At 43.8% G+C, this 16,738-nt stretch overlaps 1 protein-coding gene and 1 long non-coding RNA gene across 6 annotated transcripts in view; one reads left to right on the top strand and one right to left on the bottom strand.

Annotated features, from left to right (window-relative positions):
- ADTRP (androgen dependent TFPI regulating protein) overlaps window positions 1-2,701 on the top strand; it is a 57,335-nt gene extending 54,634 nt beyond the window's left edge. For both annotated transcript variants that reach the window (XM_046641369.1, XM_046641368.1), the window contains one exon: window positions 2,570-2,701. In XM_046641369.1, coding sequence (XP_046497325.1) covers window positions 2,570-2,604 — 35 coding nt within the window. In that variant the 3' untranslated portion in view covers window positions 2,605-2,701. The remainder of the gene's footprint in view (window positions 1-2,569) is intronic.
- LOC124227390 (uncharacterized) overlaps window positions 1-16,738 on the bottom strand; it is a 69,569-nt gene that overhangs the window by 42,786 nt on the left and 10,045 nt on the right. For all 4 annotated transcript variants that reach the window (XR_006885470.1, XR_006885472.1, XR_006885469.1 and 1 more), the window contains exons 3-4: window positions 7,027-7,131; window positions 4,708-4,833 (exon numbers count right to left, since the gene is read on the bottom strand). This is a non-coding gene — a long non-coding RNA (uncharacterized LOC124227390). The remainder of the gene's footprint in view (window positions 1-4,707; window positions 4,834-7,026; window positions 7,132-16,738) is intronic.

Raw genomic sequence — 16,738 nt, forward strand, 5'->3', positions numbered from 1 at the left:
TTTTGTCTTTCTTGTCCTAGCTTCATCTCCCTAAGCTCGGAGAGAGTCCTCTCTGGATTATTACTTCTCCCTCTCGCTCAGCCTCTTTCCCCACAAGAGCTTCTCCAGCCAGCCCTCAGCTCCATCTCCCTCCTGCTACGTCTGCGCTGCGACTTGTGCTCATCAATGCTCACATCTCATTCCTCTAACACCTCATATTCCCCCCAACCATCTGCCTTCTCACCCATTTCCAAGCCAGCCTGCTAAAACTAGGCACATGTTCTTCAAATTTTCAATTCAAAGTCTAGCAATCGCTTTTGTGGTTGTAGATATATAGGTGTAAATCTTCGTGAAAAGTATGTTTTTACTTATCCTGTGTTCTGACTCCCGGAATAACAAGGTATAGAATTGCATATGGTATCCATAGTGATGTTGATTAAAAGAATGATTCCTTTCCCATGCCAGTAGAAAACATTTGGATGATGCACAAGGCGAATATTAAATGTTTGACCTAAATATCTCTACTCCTTGGTACTACCTAATAGAGGATAAAGAAAGAACTAAGATAAGTCAGGGGAGGACCATTTCCTAACTACCAACTTGGAAGTGTTCCACTGGGAAAAACTTCCTTCAGTGAAGAAAAGAGTAATAACACACAACATCATTTCCCATTCAGAGTTTAAAATCTGTTTTGTAACTTTTGCTTGGGTCAGATAATATGATCTATTACGAAGTCAACAGTTCTCTATCTCCAGCCGCGCACTATGGAAACATGGTCAGAGATAAATTCTGCAGACTCAGAGAAGCCTAGAGACTGCTCAGCCCCATGAGAATTCAGGATTTAGGACCTACCTTCACCTGCTAGAAACAGAAAGAAAAATATGATTTCTGTGATATTGACACCATGTAAGTCTCTACATTATGAAATGACTATTGGAGCTCCACACAGAGACACATCTGGGGAGGGTGCCTTCTCTAGCATATCTGCAGGTATGTGGGAATTTCTTAATACTCCATCTAGCTGCTTATGATTCGATGTGACAGACTGTGATCCAGTGGAAGGAGCCACCTGCTCTCTTCTGCTAAAAGAAGTTCCCACCACCGCTTCTGCTTCTGCTTCCACTGCTTCTCTTCTTGAATGGAGGAGTCTCCAATCTTTGGCACCCGGGGTTGAAGGAGTGAGGTCATGACTACAGTTAGACTGGACGTTCTCAGGGTTGGTAAAGAGGATGGATAAAGAAGTTTTAGGAGCCCTCAGAGTGACTACAGGGGAAGCAAATTTGAAAAGTTTGTAGTAACCAAGCTCTTGGACGTCAGGGAATTAAAGTATTATTTAGCTGAAAAATGATTCATTAAAGACCCAAAATGTATACTTCAGAAAAGAGAAGGTACTGTGTAGATTTAGTGTAGAGAAGACCCAACTTGGGAGGAAAGAATTCACATCAAAGTGAAAAATAAGTAGAAGCATAAATGAAAATAACGTGAAGCCTCTAAAGCTGGATAAATTGTAAGGCTTCACTGGAGTGTCTGGGGGTAGTCTGGATTGACGAGGAGCAGAAGAAGAAGGGAGGGGACTGTCCTTAAAAATAGTGAGACATGAATACAAGGATGGCCATGAGGGCTGTGTGATTAGGAGCTGGCTGTCCCAGAAAATCAGTGTCATGATGGGGCCACAAGTAGGACTTCAAGTCCTCAGTCACTAAAGCCTCTGAGAATGGGAGTTCCGGCAAAATAAAATTAATAGAAGATATTTAATCTTTACTGTCAAGGATATAATTGATGGAGAGGGCAGGTTTGAAGGGTAAAGCATGGAATTAGGAGCATGAGATTGCTGTGGTGATACTGAGTCAGAACTAACTGGGCTCTAACTTCCAGAATGGACAAGAAGAGGCTGAGTTGAAAACAAATTTTCAAAATAGGATTGATAGCATTTGGCAACAGACAGGAAGGATAATGAGTTAGTGAAGTTTTAGAAAGTTCAAAGCTTACGCAAAAATTTATGATCGTTACATATGGAGGTACAAACTTGGCTGAATGGAAGTCATTCTAGAAATTGAATGCTATAATTTCAGTAGAATAGAGCCCCTTTACTGAGCTTGCTAAAAAACTAGTCAATATGCCCATACTTTTCCACCCAGGCAGGTCAGTTAATTTGGTGAAGGTTACCAATTGACCCCTGATTCGGTGAATATCCACTCTTCTATTTCCTCTCTAATTTGATGTGGTCACTTCATCTCCATCTGCAGAGCCTCAAAATTTGTCAACAGATTGTGTGCAGCCTGCAAACGCGTGACCAAAAGCAACAGCAATCAGAGGCTTATATTAGATATGCAGAGCCACATGAAGGCAAACAGCACTGTTGGCCAATGGGCTAGCTGTGAGCCGAACACCAAGGAAGACAGCAGAGTTGCTTCTTGCCCTTGTGGTAGTAGTGGTGGGTTTTCGGAACTCCTTAAAGTACATCTTCTTGCCTTGGAAAAGTATCCTCGCCTTTCTACTGCTCCAAGTCAAGATTTATGTCTACCCACACAAGAATACCCATTAGGGAACCCCTGGCATCTGAGCTCTCTCTCTGTTCTTGATTTTACAGGTGACATGATGCTGCCTAGGAAGAAGATGAAGTAATTACATGCCGTTTTCCAAGAACTAAGGAGGAGAAAACAGAGTTTTTTTCTTTTTTTTTTTTCCTGGTAGAGGGAGGTGGTGGAGCAACATAGGAAAGTAAGGACCAGGGATGATATTTAAATTTAATAAGAGGGTTATGAAGGTAGCTTAATTTGAGGACTCTTGGTGTTTTGAAGGGTTTACTGGACACGCCAAAAACAACTCCTGCTGTCTCAGAATTTGTAACCTTTGTCTGACCTCTTTGGAGGACGATCTGTGGTCAAAATCTGGCCAAAGGCCAAAGAAACTCATGAACTGGGTGTTAGAGAATGTTTAGAGAGAGAGGGTGACTCAGGATTGTCCAAACTCTTCCCTTTACTGATGAGGACGCTGAGGACCTGGGTGAGAAGTCACCCACATGAGGCCAAAGAGTTAGTCAGAACCGAGACCATAGCTTTTATCTCCCAGAGCTTCTAACTCCCAGTCCTGTGCCATTTTTTAATAATCCCAACTTTCCTAAAAACAATCATTTTTGTAGACTAGTTATTTTCATGGATTGCTCATCTCTTCTTTTTTCCTTGATCTAGATAGAAATGTAGGGAGATGGCTGCTACTAAGTTTCCTGTCTACCTGGTATGATAGCAAATTATTTGGGGCAATGAGAAAATGAATTATAAAAAATATTGGGGGGCCACCCCATGGCCGAGTGGTTAGATTCATACGCTCCGCTTTGGCGGCCCAGGGTTTCTCTGGTTCAGTTCCTGGGCACAGACATGGCACCGCTCGTCAGGCCACTCTGAGGCAGCGTCCCACATAGCACAACCAGAGGCACTCACAACTAGAATATACAACTATGTACTGGGGAACTTTGGGGAGAAGAAGAAGAAGAAAAAAAGAAAAAGATTGGTAACAGATGTTAGCGCAGGTGCAAATCTTTAAAAAAAAAAGATTGGGACATCTGTCCTTCTTGTGAGCAAGCATTTGGGGCAGGTATAAAATTGAACACAGTGCCATTGTCAAAATCTTTTCTATTAAATATTGATTGATTCGTGAAATAAATATTATACATTTTTCTTGGGGAATCATCTGGATGGGAAGTGATGTGGTTGCGAGGACTGCTGCGATTGCCTTGGTACGAAGCACTTTGCTGAGCCAGTTTCTGGCTTAGCAAAGCTGACTGTCAGGTGATTAGTAAGCACATTCGTGAACCCTGCTTTGATTTTTCTAGTGGACTTTTCCAGGTCTTTATTTACAGGCACATTTTGTAAAGAACACGAATGACAAATGTCTAGTGGTGGGTAAACATGTTCAAGTCTATGGATGTGTCACCAGGCCCGTGTGGGCTGGGATGTGGGCACTGGAGTACATTGTACTTGGGCTTCCCAACCTAGCTTTATACAGGGGAAATTTTGGTAAAATGGACATCAAGAACAATCTCAAAGTATTAGAGAGGAGGGCAGAATATCCCAACAGGACAGGTGGTCCAAGGGAGGACTAGGACAAACACCAAGAAACTTGCTCCTTCTCTGCCCCTTTTGTGCTGTTATATAAATATGAGCCTAAGTCTTTGTGGGTTGAGCTGGGAACACCACTTCTGTCCTATACCTGCTGCTGCTTGACTGCTCTGAGCACCTGGTCTTAGAGGGAGCCCAGGAGCAGGTGTCACAGTGGAAATTCCCCAAATATGAAGCCCACAGGGGGTCACCCAAATTTTCCACACCCCAAAGATGACTTGGGCTGCATACTTCTCAGGGTCATAGTAAGCTCTTGGCTGGGATGAGCCTGCAGATTTCTATTTGTGGCTTCACTGTCCCTGGGACCAAATTAAACCTTGATGCTGCATGACTGGCCACGGTGCGATACCTATTCCAACACCAGAAATCCCTCAGAACCACTTCTCATTGCGCACACACACACTTCCTTGGTGTGGCTGAAGCTTAAGAAAGGAGAAGCAGCAAAACACCTGTAATAAACACTGATAAACATTCATTAAAAGGTATATGGTACTTGTGTCTACATAAGGCTGGGTTAGGCCCTTAATAGTTATAAAACAACACAAACCAAGTGATGAGAAAACCAGCGATAATATTTGTATAGCGTCATGTAATTTACAACCACACTCACCTCCATGATCTCACTTTATCCTCACAAAAATCTTGGAAGTAGAAAATGTATTATGTCCTCATTTGAAAAATGAGCAAACCGAGTTTCTGCTATTGACGTGCTGGTAAATGTTTTAAAACCAACTCTCTGGAAAAAAAGACAATATTAAGGCCCTGATTTACAGCGTTTGCCCATTTCCATGGTGTAAACGCTCTAACATGGCTTTCTTCAAGCGACCAACATGCTGATGAATGCAGGGTTGGGCAGAGCTCTGCTCAACCACTTGGTCCCTGCGAGCCTGTACCAGCTGGTTCCAGCACACTGCTGGGGTCAAAGGAGGGAAATGACTGGTCCAAGGTCACGCGGGTGGTCGATTTACAAGCCCACCTTCCTTCCTCTTTATTATAGAGCAAAGCAGTAATTGACTACCTGCAAGCCTTTATTTTTAAAAAAAGCAAAAATCTATGTACATCTGTGAGGCTGGACAGAAGAAGGTGGTCAGGGGACCCCAACTTGGCAGAAACTCTCCCCATACAGGCAGGGAGAGGAGTGACACCACTGCCTCACGGACTGGTCCATAGCCGTGCTCATGTTCTAGAGGTGCTAGCGCACATGTAACACCAACTTAGAATTTGGGGAGAAGACTTAACTTGTTTGCCTGAACAATACATCAGCCCCATCCTCTCCCCCCAAAGAGTCATACATTTCTCAAGCTATTTTCAGCTCCTCTGCACCTACTCACTTGCAATACTTGTCATAACAGGAAGTCCGTTTCATATACTGTAATCCCCAAACACGTTGTGCCTGCACGTGGGGAGCGTGAGGGGGCTGAGGGGGGAGTGAGGAAGCCAAGCCCCCCAGAAGGCCACCTTGCTGAGCACTGAACCCATCCCAATCTGGGCATCCCTCCTCCCAGGCCCAGGTGTCAGAAGCCAGGGCCCACATCCAGACATTGTTTTCCTTCCTCATGCAGTTGGTGGTTCCTTTTTTTTTTTTAAATAAAGCATTTGAGTAGGCGGCAAAGCCAGTCAGAACTGTTTATTTATAGCTGTGGATTTTCAATGCTGTATAAATTAGAAATCATTGCTGAATGAGGCCCGCGCCCACTCACACACGCAGGGCCGCTATCTGTGAGTCCTTTTACACAGTTTGACTGTACACAGTCTAAAATGGGAGAAAATGACATGCTCTGAGTCAAATGACGGAGTCACAGCTAAACTGCAAAGCAGAAAACCAGCAATTATTTTTCCTCAGCACAATATGGGGAGGACGACAGGTGCAATTATCCAATATTATTTAACAGCACCGGTTTGTGGTATAGGGAGAAAATAAAGGTTTCTGTGTCTTGGAGAGGAGAAAAAGAGAAAGAACCTGCCTCCCACCTCCTGTTTCTGTGGATTAAGCTGTGTTATGTAAATTGAAACTGGCCAGGATTCCAAAAAGGGAAGGGAGAACCACCTGGCTCCCTCGCTCTTCCTCCCTGGAAGCTGGCAACCTGCGTCATCAGGGACTTCTGAGAAAAGGGCCCTCGCCTTGGGACCTTGAACATCCTCCTCTGAGGCAGCGGCTTCAGGTAAGACTGTGGGGAAGGCCGGGTTTGCTGACCTCCTGTCCCTTAGAGGGACACCCTCTCCTGTGTTGGCTCTCCCTCCCTCAGCTGAAGCAACATGAGGTAAAAGAGAAGGTGGCCCACAAGCAATAATTTTCACTCCCTTAATCAAGTCTCCCCCTTTTGTGCTCCGGCACTTTTTTATTCCTATTCCCAAGCCTTTCCTTAAGCTGGTCACTCTACCTAGAAAGACCTCTCTTGTTCCAGCTACTATCGAATAAATAAGTTGTCCTCCATGGCGTCAGACCTTACTGGAGTGCCACTTCCCAGATCTCCCAAATAGTTTCCTCTTACCCCTCCAGGGCACTGGGCTTGTTCCCATTTCTACACTCCCATAGCCTGCCATGTCAGACCCACCCAGCATTCCACCGCTCTCTTCTGCGTCTATTTTCTTGCCTTCTGTTTCCGTAACAGTCTGGAATGCTGGAAAGAACATAAGCTTCAGAGCAAGACCAGATCTGAATTCAGATTCTGACTCCACTACTCACTACTTACATTGAACCCTGGGAAAATTGCTTACTTTTCTGAGCCTTGGTTCCTTAAAGTCCTATGATAGTACCTACCATGATTAAATAACATTATTTAAAGCGGTGGATGCAAGTGCTTGGCATCTAAGGTACCCCATCCCATCCTGCTTGATTACAAACTCCCTGAGGCCAGAGGCCATGTCTATCGTTTGTATCCCCATGAAAGCCCAATTCCAACCATTAGCAAGTACTGAGAATACTTACAGACTGACTTGAGGATTACTTACAGCTTCTTAATCGTATAGGCTTCATCACCAAATAGCTTATTGTTTCATTTAAGATACACTCTTCATGTCAAATCTCAGAATCCTGTCAACAATAATGATCAAATGATAGTTTCATGTGACCTGGCAGTGGAAAGCACATCGATAGAATGGTTCACGAAAAGGAAAAGGAGGGGCCGGTCCCGTGGCCAAGTGGTTAAGTTCTTACTCTCTGCTTCGGTGGCCCAGGGCGTTGCCGGTTCAGATCGTGGGCGCAGACCTAGCACCACTCATCAGGCCATGATGAGGCGGCGGCCCACATAGCAGAACTAGAAGCACCTACAACTAGAACATACAACCACGTACTGGGGGGCTTTGGGAAGAAGAAAACAAAAGTTTGGCAACAGATGTTAGCTCAGGGCCAATCTTTAAAAATAATTGGGTGGCCCTGGTTACCCCAAGGAGGGCTTATGAGGTGCTAGGCTCCAAATCAGGGAGATCTGATCTTTCGAAGAGAAGTGGGAGAGGTGAGAGCACTGACGACAAATATTGTTTACGTCAGAATTTATTTTCCTTTAGGGGCTGCTTACCCCTTCCTTACAGATATTATATGCTATAATTAAGGCCTGATCTAGTCTGACTCTGACTTCATCATAACCAAGACTTCTTCAGCCACTCCCGTGGTGGGATTCGTCAGTGACCTTGGAAAGGGTCTCTGCTCTTATGGACACCCCAAATATCTTGCTGGTGTTCAAAAACATCCTTCAGCTGGGATAAAGCCTTCCATTTTACATAGAGAGACAAATTTAACGTGTAAATACTTATGAGGTGACCTGTTACACTGATTCGTGTTCACTTATCAGTGAAGGACAGTTGATGATTTGAAGGCAAGTTTTAATATGGGAGGAGGCATGCTTGGCAGAGTGAAGATGAGGATATTATGAGAAAAGGAACAGATAGAGAAAGAGTCAGCTGGAGACTTTGAGGACAAACCTTGCCTAGTTCACAATGTTTTACCATGTGAATTGCTAAGAGATGGCTGGGTATGTGTCTTGGCTCTCCACCCATCCCTGAGAGAGCTAATGTATGGTTAGCATACCCCCAAAAAGAGCTAGGCAGTGATCTTGGCTGCTGATTCTTGGCTGACAAGTTTCTGCACGTCTTTGGAAGAGTGGAGAGAGGAGGCATAGCTGTGACATGACACTCTTTATGATTCCAATCTTGATTGTCTGGCTGGCACTACAGGAATTTAAACTTGCTTTACGGCTACGGAGAGAAGCTAGTTTGGGGTTGTCACCATTCTTAAAAAGGGACGAGACAAAGCAAAGAAAAAAATTTGGATTCCATTGGTTGCTGAAGAGTTTCAGCGAGGGTTGAACTTCCCCATGATTCCTTCTTACCCACATCAACCAGTCCCAGGGATCCTAAAGTGCTGAAGAGAGACTGACACTTATTAAGGGCATACTGTGTGCTTCCTTTGAGAGCAAGGAATATTTGTTATTCACCACTGTATCTTCCACACACAGCCCAGTACATAATATACAATTGACTGTAAATACGTATTTGACTCAGACAAATTTAAGTAACCTGCTCAGTGTCTATGGTGGTATTGGAAATCAAACCTAGATCTATTCAACCCAAATGCCCCAATAGTTTCCACTCCACCAATGGCTTTTAATATTTCCTGATAGACACCTGCAGAAACACATTTTACATCATGACCCGGTAGAAACACACACACACACACACATACACTTTTAATATATGTGATAGATCACTTTATTTTATATCCTATTATTTTCCATTCTATATTTGAAATATATTGTGACCATTAAATTGATTTATTCTTTTTGTTTTGTTTTGCTTAAGGAAGATTCCCTTCCTTAACCCTGAGCTAACATCCCCTGCCAACCCTCCTCTTTTTTTGCTTGGAGAAGATTAGACCTGAACTAACATCTGTGTCAATCCTCCTCTATTTTTTCGTATGTGGGACACCTCACAGCATGGCTGGTGAGTGGAGTAAGTCCACGCCTGGGATCTGAACCCGTGAACCAAGCTGCCGAAGCTGAACCCACAGAACTTTAATCACTTGGCCATAGAGCCCGGCCCTAAATTGATTTCTTAATCCAACAATAGGATTGCAACCAATAAGTTGAAAAACACTGCACTCCACTGTACTTTAGGATTCATTGGTTCATTGAGCAAGTAATTATAGGGGGCCTACTGTGTGTATGGTCCTGGCATGTGCAGGCCGTGGCCTGAGGGCATGGACTCGGCGGTCATTGCCTGGGCCATCTGCACTAGGGTTAGGGCTTTGGATCCTTTCGTCCTGCAGCACCTTTGGGAACACAGAACCAAGCCTTGTTTTTCCAGCCCGCTTTCTTAGCAGCTGCTCTGCTAGACTCTGCTCCTCTGAGATGCTGACAGGAAGAAGAGAAAAAATGCTTCCACTACGAGAGCTTACAAAACCTTCCGCTGAGGCTTAAGTCTGGCCGGAGCAGATATATTTGGTTACACTTCAGGGATTTGTTTTCACTCAACACTTAATTTTATTAAGATCCGAATTATGAAGTTAAATGACGTAGCGTTAGGAAAACAAATACTGTATGAATTTTACCTTGCCAGGAATCTGGTACGCGATTCTGAAAACTCTCAATCTAGGCATGTTTTATTCCACTTGAAAATTTTTCTAACTACATTCTACAAGGCACTCACGTTGTCATTTTATGTACATGCATTAACTCAACTTGGCCAATTCTAAAGTCATGTGGTTAAATGAAATTCTTTTCGTTATAAAATAGATTGCCAGTGTCTTCCTCTGCTAGGCTCTTCCTGCCATCGTGACCTGTTAGCGCCCTCACATATCGCCAAAGGAGGAGGAGGAGGCCAAGAGACCTGCCAGCAGCCAATTCAGTGCTAGTCCTGATCCTGCTTAGCAATGTGGATTTCTGTGTAAACCTCAAAACAAGGGAAAGAAAAGGCCAGTTGTAGAACGTCCTTCTAACTCACAGATGAACTTCTCTTGGGCTCCTCTGGGAGCCGTCTTAGACCCTGGACATGTAATACGGGGATTACTTGCATGACTGTATTACCAATGATAAAGGGAAACTTTCCTGTGCATTCTAGTGAGTTCAACCAAAATGCCACATGCACATTAATCTTGGTTCTGTGGTTGCTTATCAGGGAAGAGAATGAAATTACAACTCTGAGAGAGTCTCCAAGAATAAGAGCCAGCAAAGCTCCAAGCGATTTGGGCATGAGTGTGTTTATGTGTGTTCCAAGGGATCATGCTTGTGTTCCTGAGGTCACAGAGAAGCCAGCCTTTTTCCCTGATTGGTGGGTGGAGGTGCCCAGGGCAGACAGCTCTTTGATTTGACTAATCGCCTCACTACCTCTCACCTTGCCCCCTCCTACCCTCAACACTTGTCAGTTCGCTTCATCCTTCACGCAGTCACCCTTAAAAGACCCTCCAAGTGCCAGTGGCCTTGGCTCCTCACACAGAATATCATCAGACTAAGCTGTTTACCCAGTATCTAAATATCCCAATTAGCATTTAGCTTAAAACTTTACCATTACCGGGCCAGCCCCGTGGCCAAGTGGTTGGGTTCGCGCTCTGCTTCAGCACCCAGGGGTTTCACCAGTTTGAGTCCTGGGCGCGGACACGGCGCCGCTCATCAGGCCATGCTGGGGCGGCATCCCACATGCCACAATTGGAAGGACCCACAACTAAAATATACAACTATGTACCAGAGGGCTTTGGGGAGAAAAAGGAAAAATAAAAATCTTAAAAAAAAAAAACAACTTTACCATTACTGAATTTAACTATATTTATAATATAAAGTCATTTATAGTTGCAACAACATATAAGTAGTATAGCTATTGTTACCTTTCTTGGTTTCCTAGAGCTACCATAACAAAGGACACAAATTAGACGTCTTAAAAACCGCAGAAGTTTCTCCTCTCACAGTGCTGGAGGCTAGCAGTCTGCAATCAAGGTGTCAGCAGCACCATGCTCTCTCCGAAGGTACTAGGGAAAATCCTTCATTCGGATGGCTCCTCATGATCCTTGGCTCATGGCAGGATCACTCCAATCTCTGCTTCCATCCTCATATGGCATTCTACTGCATGTCTCTCTTACCTTAGAGGGAATCTGGAATCTGTGTCCACGTTTTTCGCTCATTTCTCTTGGTTTTAGGGCCCACCCTAAGTCCAGGATGATTTCATTTCAAAATCCTTAATCCCTTCTGCAAAGACCCTATTTCCAAATAAGGTCACATTCTGAGGTTCCAGGTGGATATTAGTATTGGAGAGATGCTATTCAACCCAGCACATCATCCCTATTTTACAAATGAGGGGACTGAGCGTCAAAGATCATTGTATATCAAATTTTAGCTTTTAATTCTTCTCACTTGTCTGTCTTAATTCAAGCAGTCACCAATAAAAATTTGTACCATCTATTGAGCGCCTGCTATGGAATGGCTGTTTGCTATTCATTATCTCTAGTCCTCCCCATAGCTCTAAAAAGGAAACATTACTATCCCAATGCTAAGGATAAAGAAACTGAGGCTCAAGACATCAAAATGGCCAACAGACACATGAAAAGGTGCTCAACATCACTAATCATCATGGAAATCAAAATCAAAATCACAGTGGATATCACCTCACATTTGTTAGAATGGCTATTATCGAGAAGACGAGACATAACAAATTTTGATGAATCTGTGGACATGGGCACACTTCTACGTTGTTGGTAGGACTAAATTGGTCTAAACGCTATAGAAAACAATTTGAAGCTTCCTCAAAAAATTAAAATAGATTTACCATATGATCCAGCAATTCCAGGTCTGGGTATATACCCAAAGGAAATGAAAATAGAATTTTGACAAGATATGTGCACTCCGTGTTTGTTACAGCATTATTCACAACAGCCAGGATATGGAAATGACACAAATGCCCATCAATGGATGAATGGATAAAAAAAGATGTGGTACTTATACACAATGGAATATTACTCAGTCACAAGAAAGGAGAATAGCCTCCCATTTGCAACAACATGGATGGGCCTTGAGCAAATTATACTAAGTGAGATTAGTCAGATGGAGAAAGACAAGTGCCGTATGACATCACATATGTGGAATCTAAAAAAGTTAAACTTGTGAAAAACAGAGAGTAAAATGATGGTTACTAGGAGGATTAGGGGTGTGATAAGAATGATGATGTTTAAGGGTGGTAAACAACCCATAGAGATCTAATGCATGGTATAATGAATATAACAATAATATTGTACTATAATTATGTCATGTGATAAATATTGCTGCATTGGCAATTATATCACAACGTATAAATATATCAAAGCAACATGCTGTACACCTTAAACTTACACAATGTTAGGTGTCAAATTTATTGAATAAAAAAAAAAGAAACTGAGGCTCAGTGATGTTGATTGATTTTCCAAATGAGGAATTATCCAAGAAGGATGGAGCCCAAGCCCAGTCTGGTCAGCCTGGATGCCTGTCCTCTTTCCTTTATGCCACGTGATTTCTACCAAATCCTGCTTCTGTTTCCTTTATGACATCTATAAGATTAATCTTTCCTTCTATCTCCTCAAGGTCAAAACATTCAACATTTTCATTTTAAACCTTCCAAGTCAGTGAAGGAATGGTGCCGGCCGCAAGGAAACTACGTTATTGTGGAAAATCCTCTTCCCAGAGCCCTAGCAGCTCGACTGGCCATGAAAATGAGTTAAATGGACATTGAGGGGAGCCTCATGGTGAGGAGGTGGGGAAGGAATTACAAAGCGCGGCTGGAGGGGACACAGCAGAGCTGTTCAGCCTTCCCTGCGTATTTGGAGTCACCTGGGCAGTTTAGAAAAATACCTGTGCCCAGATCTTTCCTCCAGAAATTCTGAATTGGTCTGGGCTATGGATTAGACATTGGGGGTCTTAGAAGCACTTCTAGATCATTCTAATGTGCAGCCAAAGTTGGAAGCACTGATATGTGGGAGTTCTCCTTGAATTTTTCTTGGACATGGCAGTAACTGAGGTCTGATGGAATATAATTAGTTTCAGCTTGCTTTAAACATCACCTGAGAGAGCCACCGCCTTCTTCCCTGGCTGCCTTCTGGAGCCCGCCATCCCAGTGCTCTGCACTCTAGTGGCGTGATTGACCATCTGATTCCTTTGGATGCAGCATCAGAGGTGACTGAGGCAAAGTGCAGGCCCGGCTCTGGGAACAGTCCAGGGGCCTCAGCAGAGCTTTCTGGTTGGGCTTTCTCACGTCTACCTACAGAGCTCAATGCACTTCCCTGGCAGTGACAGAGCCCAGGCTGCCAGAAGGGAGGGCAGGCTCCTTGTAGGAATTCTGCCAGTGGTAAGCCTTTGGACTTGAACTGCAGCAGTGACCCTCCTGGGTCTCCAGTCTGCTGGCTGACCCTGCAGACCTTGCACTTGCCAGCCTCCATAATAGCATGAGCCAGTTCCTTAAAATCTCTCTCTCTATATATACACATACACACATATATATTTACACACACACACACACACACACACACCCCCTGTTGGTTCTGTTTCTCTGGAGAACCCTGACTAATACACTCCTCTACCTTTCCTCTTCCCTGGCCCTGCTTCCTTTCCGCCCTCTGGATCTGCCCTCTCCGTGCCTGCCCACACTCTCTCGCCTGTCCCCAGATCATTTGCCTGCAGTCTCCGTGACTCATAGGCCTATAATAAGTCCTCAGCGTCCGTTTGCCAAACTCTCTCTCTTCCCTTCATTCAAGAGTCTCCCGAAATCCCACATCATCCAATCAAGGAAACAACAGTCTGTCCTCCCTCAGATGAGCCCATTCAGTGGTACAGATTTCAGAAAGAAAACCCTGTATGAGAAAATATATGAGTGTTGCTTCGAAAATTAACTTCTGAGACTATTCCACATGTGACTGTAAAGGGACTTGGTGTTTTAAAATGCTCTGCCTTGGAGGCCGGGCCGCAAGGGGCGAGGTCTGGACCGCACCAATTCGTGTTTGGCACATCTTCACACATGTTCATGATGCTCACAAGGCCACAGTCTTGGGTGTGGCTTCCTGATTGAGGTGCTAAAGGCCACTGCCCCCTGCGGGTACAGACTGTACAACCAACCTCACGCTACCATCTTGTTTATAGAACACAGCTTACCAGGTGAATTGGGTAAGAAGGTAAGAAGGAGCCAGGGCAAATCTGTAAGCCTATGTCCTCTTGACCGTGGGCCACTCTGCCATCCCCCTGGGAGCAAGGCCTGTTATTATACGAAGTCAACACAAACGATCAGTATGTAATGTCCACAGCAAGGAGCACAATCATTGATCTGGTGGCCCATTAACCCCACCTGGGTTTACCTACAGGCTGTCCTGCAGGAATAACAAGAGTAGCCACAGCCAAACCATGGCAATTCCTGCAAAAGACCTTCAGGGGTCTCACCACGGCCCCCGCACTGTGGTGGATGCAGAGGTGGGGGACACTACCCTCCCCTTCCTACCGTACCTGGGGAGAGGCCTTGCAGTATTGCTGCAACCATCATTAAATCACACTCCCAGTCAAAATTGTGGGGTCCTAGAAGACACTGCCTTAAAGGTCTGCCAATGAGCTACAGTCCCAAAGACCCCTGAATGGCTTAGGGAGGGGGCAATAGCAAGAGGATAAAGAAAACCCAAAGTGTAAGCTCACGTTATAGGGGCTACTACAACGTCACAAAGAGCATGAACTCTACAGGCAGGCAAAACTCAGTCAGTTCCACAGCATTTAGCATCTTGGGGGACTCATTCAACCTCTCAGAGCTGGATTTCCTCATATATACATCTGGGGTGCAATACCTACTTTGTGTTAGAGTAACTGTGATGTATGGATGAAATGTAATAATGGACCTAGAACACAGCTCGGTGTCTGGAACTCAATAAACATCCATTTCCTCCTCTGCTGTCTTAACTCAAAGGCTCTGTTAATCCAATGAGGGATATTTATAGGTTTTCATTTGTGAACTTGGTAGATTTAGTGTTAAATCACAGAGGACAAAGCAGCTGATGGCGGCACCAGGCATTACAATTTTTTTGAGGACGATTAGTCCTGAGCTAACATCTGCCACCAAGCCTACACTTTTTGCTCAGGAAGGCTGGCCCTGAGCTAACATGCATGCCCATCTTCCTCTACTTTATATGTGGGATGCCTGCCACAGCATGGCTTGACAAGCAGTGCATAGGTCCACACCTGGGATCCGAACTGGCGAACCCTGGGCCACCAAAGCAGAATGTGTGAAGTTAACCGCTGTGCCACTGGACCAGCCCTGAGAATATTTTAATAGGAGGGACACTAACTTATTGTCTAGACGACTTCACAAAATCAACAGGAGTGTCGAATCATTCCCTGCCTTGAAGTACAAATAAGAGACTAGTACGTATGACCCAACAGAATAAAAATGCAAGAAGGCAGTGAAAAGTTGTAAATACCATAGACTCTAGTAACTCTAGTTTTAAGAACCCTCTGAGTCTTCATAAAGCACAAAAATTTCAACAAACATCACCACTTCAGGTAGGCTTACATTAAGAGAAGCAACCCACTGCAACATCCTCCTCCTTCTCACCCAACATATGGGAATACCTCTCAAGCAATCCTTGCATTATCAGGGCACTGGAGATAAATTCATGTTTCAACTAACAAAAGATAAGGAGGCCACCCTTGACATTTGAAAGTGGAGTATTTAAAGCACATTTGCTGAGTTTCAATTCTCTCATCTTGTAATAAGATGACTTGGCAGGAGGTCCTTACAATGATAGCATAAATTTAATGGAGTAGGGGAGAATATGTATTCTCTTCTGGTCTTCAACTGCATTTTTCTTTATCTCATGAATAATTCTAGGCCTATAATTAAATGGAATGATGAGAGCCCTCTGGTGGCTAAATTGACTTTTCCCTTTTCTTAGAAATATTAAAGCAAATCATCCTGTGTTTTGAAAGTCCTATGCCTTGTTCCAATTAGCAACTTGCTGCATGAACTTCATCTTTTCCCCACCTGCACCTTCACCCTCGGGGAAAGAGAGGATGAGCGCTTTGATTTTCAATCTCTTTGAGGCTCACATTTTTGCAAATATCTGGGCAAATGTTTAATTCACCTTCTACAAAGATAAAACGTGTTTTTAGGAATTTAATTTTCAGACATTTATCTAATAAATTGGGCCTCTGTAACAAGTCAAACACCATACCAGGTACTGTGAGAGATACAAGGAAATTTAAAATATCCTCTCTAATTGCAAGAAGCTCATGATACAGTACAGCAAAGAATAGCCTTGATTTTTTTAAATGTGGTTTTTCCATAAAATTTAATCATTTTATCAGACACATAAATTTTCTCCTAAGAGATGTGTTCTTAGTTTCTCTATGTGTAGCAGGAATCTGAGCATCATTCTGGACTCTTCCTTCTCCCAATCACCAATCCAGTTATTCACGGTGTCCTGTCCATTCTACTTCTCTGTTTCTATTGACACAAGCTTAGCTTAAGGCCTGATCATTTTAGGTGATTACAATACACTTTTTTTTTTTTTTTTTTTCTTTTTTTTTTTTAAAGATTTTATTTTTTCCTTTTTCTCCCCAAAGCCCTCCGGTACATAGTTGTGTATTCTTCGTTGTGGGTTCCTCTAGTTGTAGCATGTGGGACGCTGCCTCAGCGTGGTCTGACGAGCAGTGCCATGT

Source organism: Equus quagga, chromosome 15, assembly GCF_021613505.1.
Source record: "Equus quagga isolate Etosha38 chromosome 15, UCLA_HA_Equagga_1.0, whole genome shotgun sequence".
NCBI lineage: Eukaryota > Metazoa > Chordata > Mammalia > Perissodactyla > Equidae > Equus > Equus quagga.